The sequence below is a fragment of the Equus asinus genome, chromosome 10, assembly GCF_041296235.1.
Source record: "Equus asinus isolate D_3611 breed Donkey chromosome 10, EquAss-T2T_v2, whole genome shotgun sequence".
In the NCBI taxonomy this organism is placed as follows: Eukaryota; Metazoa; Chordata; class Mammalia; order Perissodactyla; family Equidae; genus Equus; species Equus asinus.
In genome coordinates, this window is record NC_091799.1 from 21,878,905 (window position 1) to 21,893,614 (window position 14,710).

At 42.2% G+C, this 14,710-nt stretch overlaps 1 protein-coding gene across 8 annotated transcripts in view; it reads right to left on the bottom strand.

The window, feature by feature from the left end:
• The window catches only part of RABGAP1 (RAB GTPase activating protein 1), a 160,619-nt gene that overhangs the window by 12,216 nt on the left and 133,693 nt on the right, over nucleotides 1–14,710 (bottom strand). For all 8 annotated transcript variants that reach the window (XM_014840614.3, XM_014840613.3, XM_070518787.1 and 5 more), the window contains 2 exons: nucleotides 3,592–3,684; nucleotides 3,054–3,164 (listed from right to left, as the gene is read on the bottom strand). In XM_014840614.3, the coding sequence (XP_014696100.1) occupies nucleotides 3,054–3,164; nucleotides 3,592–3,684 (204 nt within the window). The remainder of the gene's footprint in view (nucleotides 1–3,053; nucleotides 3,165–3,591; nucleotides 3,685–14,710) is intronic.

Genomic DNA, 14,710 nt, shown 5'->3' on the forward strand with positions numbered 1-14,710 from the left:
GAATGTCAGGTCTGGGCATTACTGCCGTTTCACAGAGAAAAAACTTGGTTAGGGTCACCTAGGGACTCAGTGGCTGACCAAGAATTTCTTCACAGCTGCTGTGTAATGAGTAACAAAAGTGACAGGTAAGGAATAACAAAAGTGATGTAAAATCAACTGGAAATACAGAGGGTTCTGGAAACCCTATAAGCCACAAATGAGTGCTTTTCTCTGGGATGAAGAAAGGGAACAGCCGAAAGGAATGAAGTTCTTTCAAAAACCTGACCAAGTCCCTGAAGTCAGAAAAAGGTGGGAGGACCCCACATCCCTCACTTAAGAACCTAGTTGATTTTCAGTCACGATTCAATGGAAACAAGAGAAGACTAACTCAGAAAGGGATTCAAAGTTTACTGAGGGAAAGGTCTATATTCTCAGCACTGTCAATGGCTGGAGGATGGGACCCAGTTTGATATTCCTGCGCCCTAAAGACAGCAGGCGCCTTGCTCCTCTGAGCCAAGTTAGGAGTGTGAGCTCTGTTGTCAGGCCACGTGGGTTTCAATCTGACGGCTCTGCCCCTGACTAGCAGTGTGACCTGTGTAGGATCTTCAACCTCTTTTTGTTTCAGTTTCTTCATCAGTAAAATGGGGATCATAACTATATCCCTATGCAGTATGGGTTGTTTTGAGAGTTTGATAAGATAATAAATACGAAGCACTTAGAGCAGTGCCTAGTACTCGGGAAGTGCTCAGGAAATGGTCACTAGTATGTGTCAGTATCACTGGTCCTCCTCAACTCATGGTTTGGTGTAGTTATGACGTCAAATCCTAGCTTCTTGTTCCATATTTATTTTGGAGACAGTGTAGCACTGTAGAAACAGCCTGGGCATTCCATTTAGATGGGCCTGCGTTAGCTTCCTGGCTCTGCTTCTTCCTGGATGCCTTGATCTCTCTGAGTCTCAAGCTTCATGATTGTTAAAAAAAAAAAAAATCCTCATCCATAAATGGGGCTCATGTTATTGTCCTTACAAAGCTGAGCTAAGGATAAGAGATATTAGAGTTTAGCAAAGTGCTTATCATAATGCCTGTCACACTGACCATTAGTAAATGGGAATTCACATAATTTTTACTATGTCTCACTTCTGTATCAGGAATGTAAACTAGTTCTTTGACTACTGTGTCAGGATACGACAACTAGAAAAAAGCTTTATATTGATTAGGGGCAGGCTTCAACAACCTAAGAAGTCTACGATCCACCTTAAACTAGTGGAACATCAATGTTATCACTGGGCCTGTCAGACTGGAGAATGCTAGAGCTCAAACTAAAAATCCAATTGGAATTTTAGCTTAAGGTGCCTCTTCATATAATTTCATCGTAGAACACAAAGCTGCTGTCCAGGATGCGTTTTCTTTTCTTCTCCATCTCCCTTCTGCATGATCTACAGCTGCTATGAGAGCCATCTTAAGTGCACACTGTAGCTCTGCTTTAGGGGCCCTTGCTCAATGTCCACCTGCCTCCCTCCACTCACTCAGCAGAAATGCCTGAACAATGAGCGAATGATTCATACAGGCCTTCTACAAAGAAGAACAGAGGGTATGCTGGGAATCTGCACCACAGGGAGGAAACTCAAACCTGATGGGCAGACTGTGGCAAACCGAACAAGCAGTGAGATCTCCAGGTTCCGGTTACTGAGGGCTAATGACCTTGAAACACCCTCCCTCAGAAACTGGAAAAAGGAGCCTTCCCAGTTACATGCAGCTATCTGGAGCTGACAATCAGACATACAGGAGGAACTAACACTGCCTGTGCCTGTTCTTTTTTTTGGTGGTGTTTTTCATATACACCACATCACGTAATTCTCACTTTACCCTAGCACACAGCTATTATTCCACTTCCCCACATTTTACTCTCCTTGAAAGTAGAGTAGCTCGTATTAGAATCCAGGTCTGTTCAAAACTTTTTACTCCATTATTCTATTTCTAAAGAGAAGTAATAAGAACCAGTAGATACTGCCATCTCTCTCTCTTCATCTAACATGTGAACCACTTTGAGAATCTAATGAAAGCACAGACTTCTAAAGAATATAGTACACAATATTTTCACATACCTTTGGTGGATGCCAAGGACCTTGTAAAGTTCATACACCCTATGGGGTTTACTATATCATGTAAATCCCCTGTAAATCCTCAAAAGCCTGTGCCTATCTCGAGAACCTCAGGAAAATGATGGGTAGAAACGTAATCTTGGGAGCCTGACGGGGAAATCTAAGTCAGGTGTCGGCAAATGACAGTCCATGCACCAAATCCAGCCTGCCACCTATGTTGTAAATAAAGTTTTACCGGAACACAGCCAGGCTCATTCGTTGACTTACTGTCTATGGCTACTTCCGCACCAATGGCAGAATTAAATAGTTGCAACAGAGACCATATGGCCCACAAAGCCTAAAATATTTACTATCTATCCCTTTACAGAAAAGTTTGCCAAGCTCTGACCTAAAGCATGAATGAGAGACTGCACTTCTTCTAAGGGAAGCTGGTAGTACAGAAAATTGACAAACACCCTGCCAGGAAAGCCATCATCTCAAACTTTTTAAGATTAGGAGAAGCAAGGGAAAACAGAACATCTGCCAACAGAAATTACTGATGAAATTGCAAACTGCTGAGGCAATGAGCTTTATCACAATTGGCAATGCTTATTCAAGAGGCACATAACATGCAGGATAACCAAATCTCTTCTTGGCCTTAGGGGAAGTTAAGGAAATTATAAGGATTAAATGCTACTGCCAATTGTGATAGCATAAAAATTAATCCGAAGGTCTCTCAATCAAACAATATTTGGAAATGAGTTCAAGGACTGCATGTATAACGAGAGAAGAACGTGGTAAGGAGAGTTTAACGAGATAATCAACACTCTCTGAAGGAAAGGAGGGAAGTAATACTGATGGAGCAAGTTGTATCATGAGAGGGAAACTGTGTGGATAACTAACTAGAACAACAGACACTAAAATCAAGGATTTCACTTAAGAGAGAAGTCAAGTGTTTCAGTGGAATCCACCCCTTCAGAGGAGTTACACTTACATTATCCAGGTCCTTTCGCAGTGCTATCTTGCTGGTCACCAGCTCATGGGCTAAGTCATCATTTTCCTGTTCCAACCTCATATTAGCTTCTTGTAGACGCCTATTCTCCCGCTGAAGGGTAGAAAGAAACCAGTTAGACACATAAAAATCAGATGGAAATGACAATTTCTCCGGGCTACCCCTCAAAACTAATTTCTGAGTCCTATGGAAAACATGGGCGATGTGGCTGGTCTTAACGTGCCACCAATCAACAATTTCTTACTTCCTATCTCCACGAAGAAATACTTCACTGATTCAAGTGGCCTTGTCAAGCAGCTACTACTTATTAACTGTGACGAAAGACCACTGAACTGGAACAAACGAGGCAGCTGGTTTAAGCAAACAGATCTCGCTTTTTCATTTGCAAACTCACAATGAAACTTGAACGCAGAAACAGTGAAACTGAATTTTAAAAAGAACTCAATAAAGCTGGTTGCAGGCAGAATTAGGAGAAAGGCTGACGGCTCTTCACGTCACCTAGGCCATAAAGCAAACAAACCTCAAATCGCTCAATGGGGTCTTCTTGTTGGGCCTGCTGTTCCCTCATGGTGTGATACTCTTTTTCATATTTTTTCAGCTTCTTTTGACTAATCTGTAGGATAAACCATAGCACAAATTAAAAAGTATCAGAAAGTGATGGACGCTTCAGGGCCTGCACTATAGACCAAGACCTCTGCTGACCTGGCCATCCCCAGTCATTATGAAGTGGTGTTTTCTATTTTTGGAGGGAAATCACCAGAATGGGGCACAAGCCCAGGCCACAAAATTCTTACTCAATGACTACTGTGTCCAGGGTTCTGTTGGGGATAATTGGTTCCTCAGGTTTTTACTGTTAGAATGAACACCTTACAGATAGCCCTTCCTACCTGAGTCTGGTAGGGTCCTGGGTCCTACTGTTCCTAATCACCATCATCATCCACCATTTTATTTAGCACGCAGCCAGCAATGCTGTGAGGTGCTTTAAATTTGTGACCCCGTGACACCTCTACAAGGTATGGTATTATCATCCTCATTTTATAGGGAAGTTAACTGAGGTACAAGGAGGTTATGTAACTTGATCAAGGTCACTCAGTTAGGGACTGGCAGATCTGGGATTTGAGCCCAGGCAGCTAGACTCCATCCAAAATCCAAGCTGTAGCTACCTCACTATCCTACACCTGTCACCTTTCCTCTCTACAAGCTCCTTCTGTGCTTTCTCTCTGCGCTTAAAAACACAGTTCTGCTGGTCAGTCTGCTTTGCTGCCCTTTTGCCCCGTCAAGCTATTGTCATCTTTCTCTCAAGCCTTTTCTTTTTTTTTTTTTTTTTTTAAAGATTTTATTTTTTCCTTTTTCTCCCCAAAGCCCCCCGGTACATAGTTGTGTATTCCTCGTTGTGGGCTCTTCTAGTTGTGGCACGTGGGACGCCGCCCCAGCGTGGCCTGATGAGCAGTGCCATGTCCGCGCCCAGGATTCGAACCAACGAAACACTGGGCCGCCTGCTGCGGAGTGCGCGAACTTAACCACTCGGCCACGGGGCCAGCCCCTCAAGCCTTTTCTTACCAACCATTTCAAACCACAGGTCTATACTTCCACTTCCACTGTTTCACGGCCTCTCTCTCTTTAATCTCTCTAAATCAAGCTTTTGCTCTGATTATTCTACAGAAAGTACCCTCCTGAAAGTCACTAGTGGTTTCTTTTTTACTATATCCAGTGGGTCTTACCTCTCTCCAACTAGACTTCAAAATTCCTTTACTTTCATGCTTTAAACATGACCAATTCACTCCTCTTCCCTCTAGGAAATCTTTTCTCCCTTTATTCTCTTGGCTTTCCTTCTACCTAACAGGTTTTTCTCCTCTTTTGACTGGTTAGCCCCTTCTCTTTATTCTTATCTAAACCATAACCAAGGGCATCCTTTCAAGATGCAACTTAGTCTTTTGTTTGATTCCTTCCTCTAAACTGCTAATCTTTTCCCTTTGGTGTTTCTTTCTTTCTTTCTTTCTTTTTTTTTTTTTTTTGAGGAAGATTGGCCCTGAGCTAACAGCTGTGCCCATCTTCCTCTACTTTATATGTGCGATGCCTGCCACAGCATGGCTTAATAAGTGGTGCATATGTCCACGCCTGGGATCTGAACCAGCGAACCCAGGGCTGCCAAAGCAGAGCACACGAACTTAACCACTACGCCACTGGGCCAGCTCCAACCCTTTGGTGTTTCTTAAATTACATTTTTAGAAATTACAAAATATAAGAAATAGAAAAGTGATAAAACAGATATGTGCAACTTAAAGAATGATGACAAAGTTAATGCTCATCCCTTCTCAAAGCTTCAATAATCAGTACTATACTGCTGACTCACAACTCTTTTAGTCCCCAGTTCCAGGTAACTAGGAATCTCAGAGCTAGTCTAGTCAAACGTCCTTATTTTACAGATGAAGAAACTGAGACCCAGAACAGGGAGAGGACAGGCCCAAGTTTGCAGCATGCTGGTGTCAGCACCTCTAATTCCCTGTTCCATTATTTCCTTTCTGTCTAACTTGACCTGCCTGGTGTTCCTCTCCCACTGACTCTGTGGACACCTGCCCGTGTCGGAATGTTTGCAGGTCTGCCTCAATCAGAGATTCTTTCTGGAGTTTGACTGCTGCCCAAGGGGAGGCAGCCAGGAACATACCACTATGCCCTGGCTGCAGTCTATAGAAAGATGCCCATTAAACACTTGAGGTGAGGCCACAAGCTGGAGAGTGACATCTTTAAACCCAGATCTTCTGCGGTTTGAGGCCAGTGCTGGGGTAAACATTTATTGTGTACGTAAGTGATTCACAAAGAAGCACCTAAATAAAACATCTGTGTGATTAGTAAATTTATAAACAATCCTAACAGATCAATAGTAAAGGAACAGAAAATAAATGAGGCTTGTGGGCAGCAAACGCTTCCTCCCAGTGCTCTTTGCTGTCATTCTGGGTCAACAACAAGGGAGGGCAGTGAGGTTCCCCCAGTGCTTTACAAAAAGAAGAACTGCACCAAATCCTACAAAACATTCCCACAAATCTTCAGGACTCTTCAACTGTTCATTCTCATGCTGGGGTAAGGAAGATTTAACATCTTTTCCCCATTAACATACATTTTAAAAGGTAATTACAAATTATTTCTTCTGCATTTCATTATCACTTATTATAAATACCTCATTCTCAGAGCAAAAAGGTTGATTCTCCCTCAGCCTTGTAACAGCAGTTAATGTATAATGAGCACCTGACAAATACTAGAGCGTTTTTACACGTTATCTCATTTGGTTCTTATGTTTGTGTGACAGAATATGGGCATTTCTTTATGTGTCTCCTATGTTTCCCTCATTAAGCATGAACTATTTTTATAGCTAAGGAAACAAAATAAATCCTGTTTAAAATAATTCTCATAATTACTGTTGGCATCTCTAAGACAGTGCTCTGCTAGTTTCTCTAGATGATGGTCTCCGCTGTGCTTCCGAATCAGTCCTCAGGACTGGACACCAAGTTCTGCTGTCTTCTGCAAAGCTTGTTGGTACAGAGTTCTGCCTTCTTTATCAGCTCAGGCTGGCCTTCCCATTTCTCAGCCTCACTAGTTCTTGGTTCTGGTTCTCTCACCCTCCATCCCTGAAATGCCTTACTCTCCACCCCCACCACAAACAACAACAACAAAAACAACCCTGCTTATAATGGGTTTACAGCTGATCCTGACTTTTGGAGCACAGTTGACTGCATACCAGAGCCAACTAGTTCAGGCTGTCTCTGAGGCACAGACTCCATGAAAAGGACTGATGCCTGATTCTTGAATGGGAAAACAAGAGGTAGCAACAGCAAAAGCAGCAATTCAAGCATCCTTAAGAGGCTGCACCCAGGAGAAACCAGCAACCCTCAGCCAGCCTGTCCCATTATCAATGCTTCTCCAGGTCAGAACTGTGTCTCACTCATTGTTGTCTCCTGTCCATGCACATAGAGAGTGCCCAGAAATGACTGCTAAATTAATGAGAAAGGACTCCCTCTTCTTTGCATCGACCTTTCTTCTGAATGGAAATGACAGCCAAACTGAACATACACTGCAAGCTTGGTCCCTCTGCCTGGACAACCTCACACCTAGTTCATTCCCACTCACCTTTCACATCAGAGCTCCAACATCACTTCTTTAGTCAACCTTTCCCTGACACTCTCTTTCCCCTATCAGGCCCGGTCTTTTGTTATATATTCTCATTGCATTAAGTCAATTCCTCCATGGCACCTGTCCAAGTTCACAATTATTTTAAATAAATAATGCTTACTTTAAATAAATAGTGCTTACTTGATTGTCTGTCTTCCCACTAGGAAGCAGGTCACATCTGTTTTGCTTACCATCCTATCTCAGTACCTAGCTCGATGCTTGGAACATAATTGGTACTCTAATCACATGGTGAACAAATCAAAACCAATAGTCTTCCTTTTAACCTCTTAAGGATGCAGGGACATTTATTTGTCCAGTAGTTGAGCACTACTCTGTACAGTGTTCTTTGCTGGGCATTAGTGATACAAAGATGTATACAGATCACAATATGCCAACTCCACAAGGGCAAGAACTCTTATTCATTGTGAAAATCCTAATGCTTGGCACATAAGAAGCATGAAAATAATGAATGAATAGAGATACAGTCCTCACTCTTAACAGTCCAAGGTTCATTTTGTCTCTTACTTATACCAATAACATTTTAATTGAATTCAGGAAGCAGGGAAGCTATGGAATTAGCCCCAGAGCTCTGAATCACACCCACTGTTGGCTGACTCCTATCACAAGGCTGTGGCAATCACAGCTTCATACGCAGATGTATTTTTGCCCTCAAAGAAGATTAAATTTGAAATTTGTTTTGTTTAAACGTACTTTCAGGGGGGAAAACAACTCTAATAATTTCTTGGGATAAGAGTGAGCTTGTAATTTAGGTAAAACCAATTTTATACCCCACTGCAACTAGTATGTGGTTCTTAACACTGTTAGGGACAGTACCACTTTGAAAGTCTCCTGAGAGCCTAGGTTCCCATAAAAAGCACTGTCCCCCAAAAAACACAGAAGCCAACACCCCCCACACACTGGCAATAAAATAGTCTACATACCATTTCAGAGGACTCATGGGCTCCTTGAGGCCCATTCATAGTCCCAACTTAAGAAACCCTGAATTAGAGAGAAGGCAGGAACTTGGAACGTGCCAGTTTGATATTTCGGTAGAAGTATAAATTTAGTCCAAAACACCTCTCCCTTTGTCATTCACTTGTCAGTAATTTGTCACAGGTATTGAATAATGCTCTCTCTTAAAAACATGTGCTACTTGCCCTGGGAAAGCTGGTCTCTGATCAGCCTCTGGGACAGGCAGAGATTTCAAGGCCCACAGAGATGGAGGAAGAGCGAGAGTGGCTGCTGACTTGGGTGGGAGTGAGGTGGTACACTTGCCACTAAGAGCTTGGGTTTTGCAGGTGGACAGATCAAGGCTCGAGTCTTGGCTCTGCGGATGACTTACTGTATGAGTGAGGGCAAGCAGCCTTTTCTCAGCCTGAGGTTCCTCATCTGTGAAAATTCCAACAGTCCTTATGAGGACTTTTATTATGAGGACCACATGACATAAAACATATAAAGAGCTCAGAAGAGTGCCTGGCGTACAGTGAGGTCTTTTTTTTAAAAGATTTTTTTATTTTTCCTTTTTCTCCCCAAATCCCCCCAGTACACAGTTGTATATTTTAGTTGTGGGTCCTTCTAGTTGTGGCATGTGAGACACCGCCTCAGCATGGCTTGATGAGCGGTGCCATGTCCGTACCCAGGATCTGAACTGTAGAAACCCTGGGCAGCCGAAGCGGAGCACACAAAATTAACCACTTGGCCACGGGGCCAGCCCCACAGTGAGGTCTTTTTAATAAAGGGTAGCTGTTACTTATTATTACTATCATCTGCATTCTTGTCCTGAATCAGAGATGAGTTATCCTCTGAACAAGTGCTGCAAATAATGAGCCATTTAAACAAAGTCCATTTAATACAGAAGAGAAAGAAATAGGCTGCTGATAGATAATAGGAACTGATTTCCAAGTTTGGCTTAAGAAACTGTTGCAAAGGTCAGAATCCCTGCTGGACTGGAGTCACAGGGAATCCAGTGAAGGTGAGAGGTTGAATGTTAGTAGCTCTGGATGGCAGGCTTGAAGTATGTTTTGTGGGTGGGTAGGTGGGTAGAAAGAGGTCTAGTACATTAAGGAGATCCTGATTCTAAAGTCCTCATTGCTAAAAAAGAAATCTGACACAAGTCCACCTTCCTTTTTTAGAATGCTTGGGACAAGGACTTTGCGTTTCAGTTACTGATTAAAAGAACCTGAGATTTACATAGGACTTTCAAGATAATAAGATACTTTTACTTTTACACCTACTACCCTCCCTGGGTCACACAGCAGCGGCAGAGCCAGGATGAAAGCCAAGGTCCATGGGACTCCAAGGTCTGCATTCAACACCACTAGAAACAAATCAACATTCTATTTAATTTCTGAGCCATTATATTTAATTTGTTTAAATAGTTAGACTCAAACTCCTTCAAAGATTGCTAAATAGAATTAGGTATTCTGGTTCTACCATCAGAGTATTTTTCTAAAACACAAGAAACAAATAGCAGAGGACCCAAACACATATAAGGACCGAGGGAGACCACCTTATTAAAATAAAATAAGAAGGTAGTGACCATCGCTACCCTTGCATAACTGGCAAAATTTAGAGTTCATTGTACAGAAAGAGAGCACCCACTCAAAAGTGTCCTCATGAAACGCAATTCTAAAAGGCAGGAACAAGCAAAGAGGTAAAACTATACACTGATTTAGCTATAAGGAAAACTAAACTCAATCACAGCATACAGAGAGTAAGTTTCAACACTGACATGGAGACTGAGTTACTCATCATTACATGACAAAGATTACCAAAAATGGATCAATACACTGGCTCTTTTATTCAATCCCTCAATTCCAGTAAAGCACAATGATGAAAAGAATTGACTTTAGAGTCTGAAATTCCTGGGATCTAATCCCAACCCCATCACTTACTAACTTCATATCCTTTGGGAGTTTTCTTCAATTCTCTAAGCTTCAGTATTCACATCTGTAAAATGACCTCATACGGTCACTGTAAGGATTAATTCACTGTGTGGAGACACTACGCAAGATTCTGTGAAAACATCAAGAAACAAGCCTGATGAAGTCACCGCAATCATAAAGCTTAAAATCCTAACACACCAACTACAAAAGTAATCTGAGCAAGGAATGAAGTTCAAACTAGTGTTGCTTTTAGCTCATGAATAAAAATATCCCGAGGGAAAATATTCCCAAATGCCAAAGAGCTTTCTGTTTCTCCAAATAGCAAACGGTTAGGATTACATTAATTTGGAGATATTGCTATTTGGTTTTTATAATAATATCTTTTCTTACAGGTAATTTAAAATTTAGGACATTCACTTAATGTCTGAAATAACAATTTTCAACAAAGCAATGGTTCAGAAATGCCATTTCACCTTAGGCAGGATTCTACAGCAAAAAGGACAAGTCTTCAGGTTTGATCTAAAAAACCCACTAAGCCTTCTCTTTTAGCATGGTTCCTGCTTCTTCTAAACTAGCCTCATAAATTTGACTTGTTCTCTAAAATCATCGTACAGACATGAAGAAACAGTTGCTCTCACATATTTCTTGAATCAAAAATTTAAAAGGCTGGGGGGCCGGCCCGGTGGCGCAGCGGTTAAGTTCGCACGTTCCGCTTCTCGGCGGCCCGGGGTTCGCTGGTTCGGATCCCGGGTGCGGACATGGCACTGCTTGGCAGCCATGCTGTGGTAGGCGTCCCACGTATAAACTAGAGGAAGATGGGCATGGATGTTAGCTCAGAGCCAGGCTTCCTCAGCAAAAAGAGGAGGACTGGCAGTAGTTAGCTGAGGGCTAATCTTCCTCCAAAAAAAAAAACAAAAAAAAAAATTTAAAAGGCTAAGAATTAATTTCTTTCCATTTCCCCCTCTAAAGACAATGCATAGCACAGCTATGAGTATGAAAGGGTTGTGGAGCTCCTAGGACCATCCGTGATCTCCTGGAACAGTCTATTTAAAGTGAAATTCCTTTCAGATCTTATATTAGAAATGGAAACAATTTTCCTATCTCAAGTCTGACCCATAAAACGGGAGAAATTCAACAGACAGCTAAATGAGTTTTGATGTATGTTGTTAGGTTTTAGGTTAAGAGCAGGGGATCTGAAACTCCTCAAGAAATAACATATCTCAGTCTCATAATAAACTAAGGAGAAAGAGGGAGAAGGTAAGAAGTAAAACAGCCGAAAAGAGAGAAAGGTAAAGAGGCAAGTACAGACAGACACAGAGAAAGATTTATAGAGAGAAGAAAGACATAGGCACAGAGGAATACAGACCGTTCTGAGCAACACACCCATCTTGTGGCCATTTCAGATACTGCCACACCAAACAATTTCTGTTGCAATGAGAAGAGGCAGTGCAACGGAGTGGAAGGCATTGGAAATGTGGAGTCAGATGGCCTGAGTTCCACCAGGGCTCCTGTCACTGCCCAGCCAGGACCAGCTGGGTAAGTCACTTGACTTCTCGAAGCCTCAATTTCCACACCTGATTTGCCCAACAAACCTCACAGGGTAGTGTGAGGAAGAAATGAGATGCTTATACAAACTATACAAATACTGGAAATTACATCACCATAATTGTTAAAACACAACAATAACAACAACAAAAGCAGGTATTTGTTTCCTGGACTGGCATGTGAGGTAAAGTATTCCCAATCCCCACTTTAATCAGGAAATGCAACTGAGAAAACTGAGCCACAATTTAAAAAACAAATTAAATAATAATGGAATGGGATTTCATTGAGTTACAGAGCCAATGTTTCTGTTCTAAATTCTATACCAAAAAGTTCAAAAGCTAGTTTCCACACCGCTCACATAGCAAGAATCCCCTTTTCCACGTCTAGAGGAGGCTCCAAACCTCTGATGATCACACACATTCTCTGTGCTGACTGTAGCACTTACTGTTGTGGTCCACATGACGCAGGACTCAAGCCTGAGGTTGCCAATGAGTTTTCTCATTTTTGAGCTGGCAAATTATCACTGTGACTGAGGTTCTCTGCTGGTAATTGGCTCAGCTATTGCCTATATCCCCTTTAAGATTTTTTGGTATTAAACATAGCTACCAGAGTACAACTAATCATCATAACTAAATCATGCACAGCATATCCCACCTTTTAGCAGAAAAATCTCATTCTCTAACGTCTTGGTGAATCTGTAGGCTTTCCATTCTGTGAGTCACTTTCAAGAAAAATTCCTATCTTTCTCACTCGAAACCATGAGCAAATAAAGAGGAGAACCATCCAAAGTATACCCCCGGCCAGGCAGAGTTCTCCAGGCCCAGAAGGAATTAGATATCTAAAGCACAAAATGTGTGTGCTGTGCAGTCTTGACTGCCTTAACTCCTTGAAAGTACAGGCAAAAAAAAAGACATTAGACACCTCCCATGTAGACTATGGAAATAAAGGATTCATATATTATTCAAGTGTTTCAAGCTAATGAAAACCCAGAACGTAAAACCTTCAGAAGCTATTTTTAAGCCTTGTCTAATTCTATGTTAACTCTTCTTTGTAAAACAGTTGGTAGAAACTCAACAGCATATTCATTTAATCATTCATTCAACCAATATTTATATGCCATGTCCTCTGCTTGTGCTGGGGATTCAGCAGTAAACAAAAGAGATAAAGTCCCATCCATTGCAGGCTTAATTCCAGTGGGGTTTGGGGGGGGGGGGTGGGCAGAGATAATGAAATAAAATAACATTAAGTAGCAATACATGATATGAGGAAAATAAGATAGGGTAAGGAGATAAGGGTGTAAAAGGCTGGAAGAAGTTGCTATTTTAGACACTGTAATTAGAGAAGGGCTCTCTAATGGCATGATATTTGAGCCTAAGACTGAAGGACCCAACAGTGAAGCCATGTGGAGACAGAGGAGAAGGGCACTGCAGGTAGACAGAGCAGCCAGTGCAAAGGTCTGAGGAGTAAACATGCTTGGCATGTGTGAGTACAGCAAGGAGACCAGGGTGTCTGAAGTGGGAAGAGTAAGGTGGAAAAGTAGTGGGAAATGAAATCACAGAGATGGCCAAAGGTCAGATGGTGCCAAGCCTTGTAGGCCAAGGAAAGAACTCTTGAGTTTTATTCTGAGATAAGAAGCCATTAGAGGGGCTGGCCCCGTGGCCGAGTGGTTAAGTTCGCGCGCTCCGCTGCAGGTGGCCCAGTGTTTCGTTGGTTTGAATCCTGGGCGCGGACATGGCGCTGCTCATTAAACCATGCTGAGGCAGCGTTCCACATGCCACAACTAGAAGGACCCACAACAAAGAATATACAACTATGTACTGGGGGGCTTTGAGGAGGAAAATGGAAAAAATAAAATCTTTAAAAAAAAAAAAAAAAAAAAAAGGAAGCCATTAGAGGGGCTGGCCCCGTGGCCGAGCGGTTAAGTGTGCTCTGCTTCAGGAGCCCAGGGTTTCACCAGTTCAAATCCTAAGCGCGGACATGGCACTGCTCATCAAGTCATACTGAGGCAACATCCCACATGCCACAACTAGAAGGACCCACAACTAAAAAATACACAACTATGTACTGGGGGGCATTGGGAGAAAAAGGAAAAATAAAATCTTAAAAAAAAAAAAAAAAGAAGCCATTAGAGAGTTTTAAGCAAGGGAGGGATGAGATCAAGAAAAGCTTGGGAGGGGGCTGGCCCCGTGGCCGAGTCGTTAAGGTTGCATGCGCTCTGCTTCAGGGATCCAGGTTCATGGGTTCAGAACCCAGGCATGGACCTAACTCCACTAATCGGCCACCCTGTGGAGGCAGCCCATAAAGAAAAGAGAGGAAGACTGGCACAGATGTTGGCTCAGGGCAAATCTTCCTCACCAAAAAAAGAAAAGAAAAGCCTGAGAGGAAACCACTGTGAAAACAGGAAGACCAAGGAGTCTACCATAATATTCCAGAAGAGAAGTATTAGTGATGAAGAGGGCAGGAAGTGATCAGATTCAGGATAGATTTTAACGAAAGGGCTTGGATGTGGAGTACGAAGATGTGGAGTCTGAGAGAAAGAGAAGTTGAGGATGATAGCAAGGGTTCTGGCCTGAGCAACCAGGTACCACGAACTGAGATGGGACACCGAGAAAACAGGAGCAGGTTCTGGAGGGGAAGAAATCATATGCAAATAAGAGGCAGCATCCTCTTGTGTGCTGAGCCAAGCTGAGGTGGAAACAGTGACCCAAAGAACCTCAACCTGACTTGATTCTGTGCCCTGTGCACCAACCCATCATCTGTGAAAATGGTACTGAAAAGTGTTTGCTATCTGCTTGAAAAACCAGAGAGGAAATAATCATAGTCATAGCCATCATTTCTCAAGCTCTTATTAATCACCAGGCACTATGATAAGCACTGTACAAACACTACAGGTAATCCTCACACACAAAAGTACTTGATTGTAGTTACTGGCACACGGTAAAATATCATTAAATATCCGTAACACTTGTGAAGTATATAACATTCTAATCTGAATAACCTTAATGATTATTTTAATTTCCAGAAGACCTATTTCCTTTTTTTTTC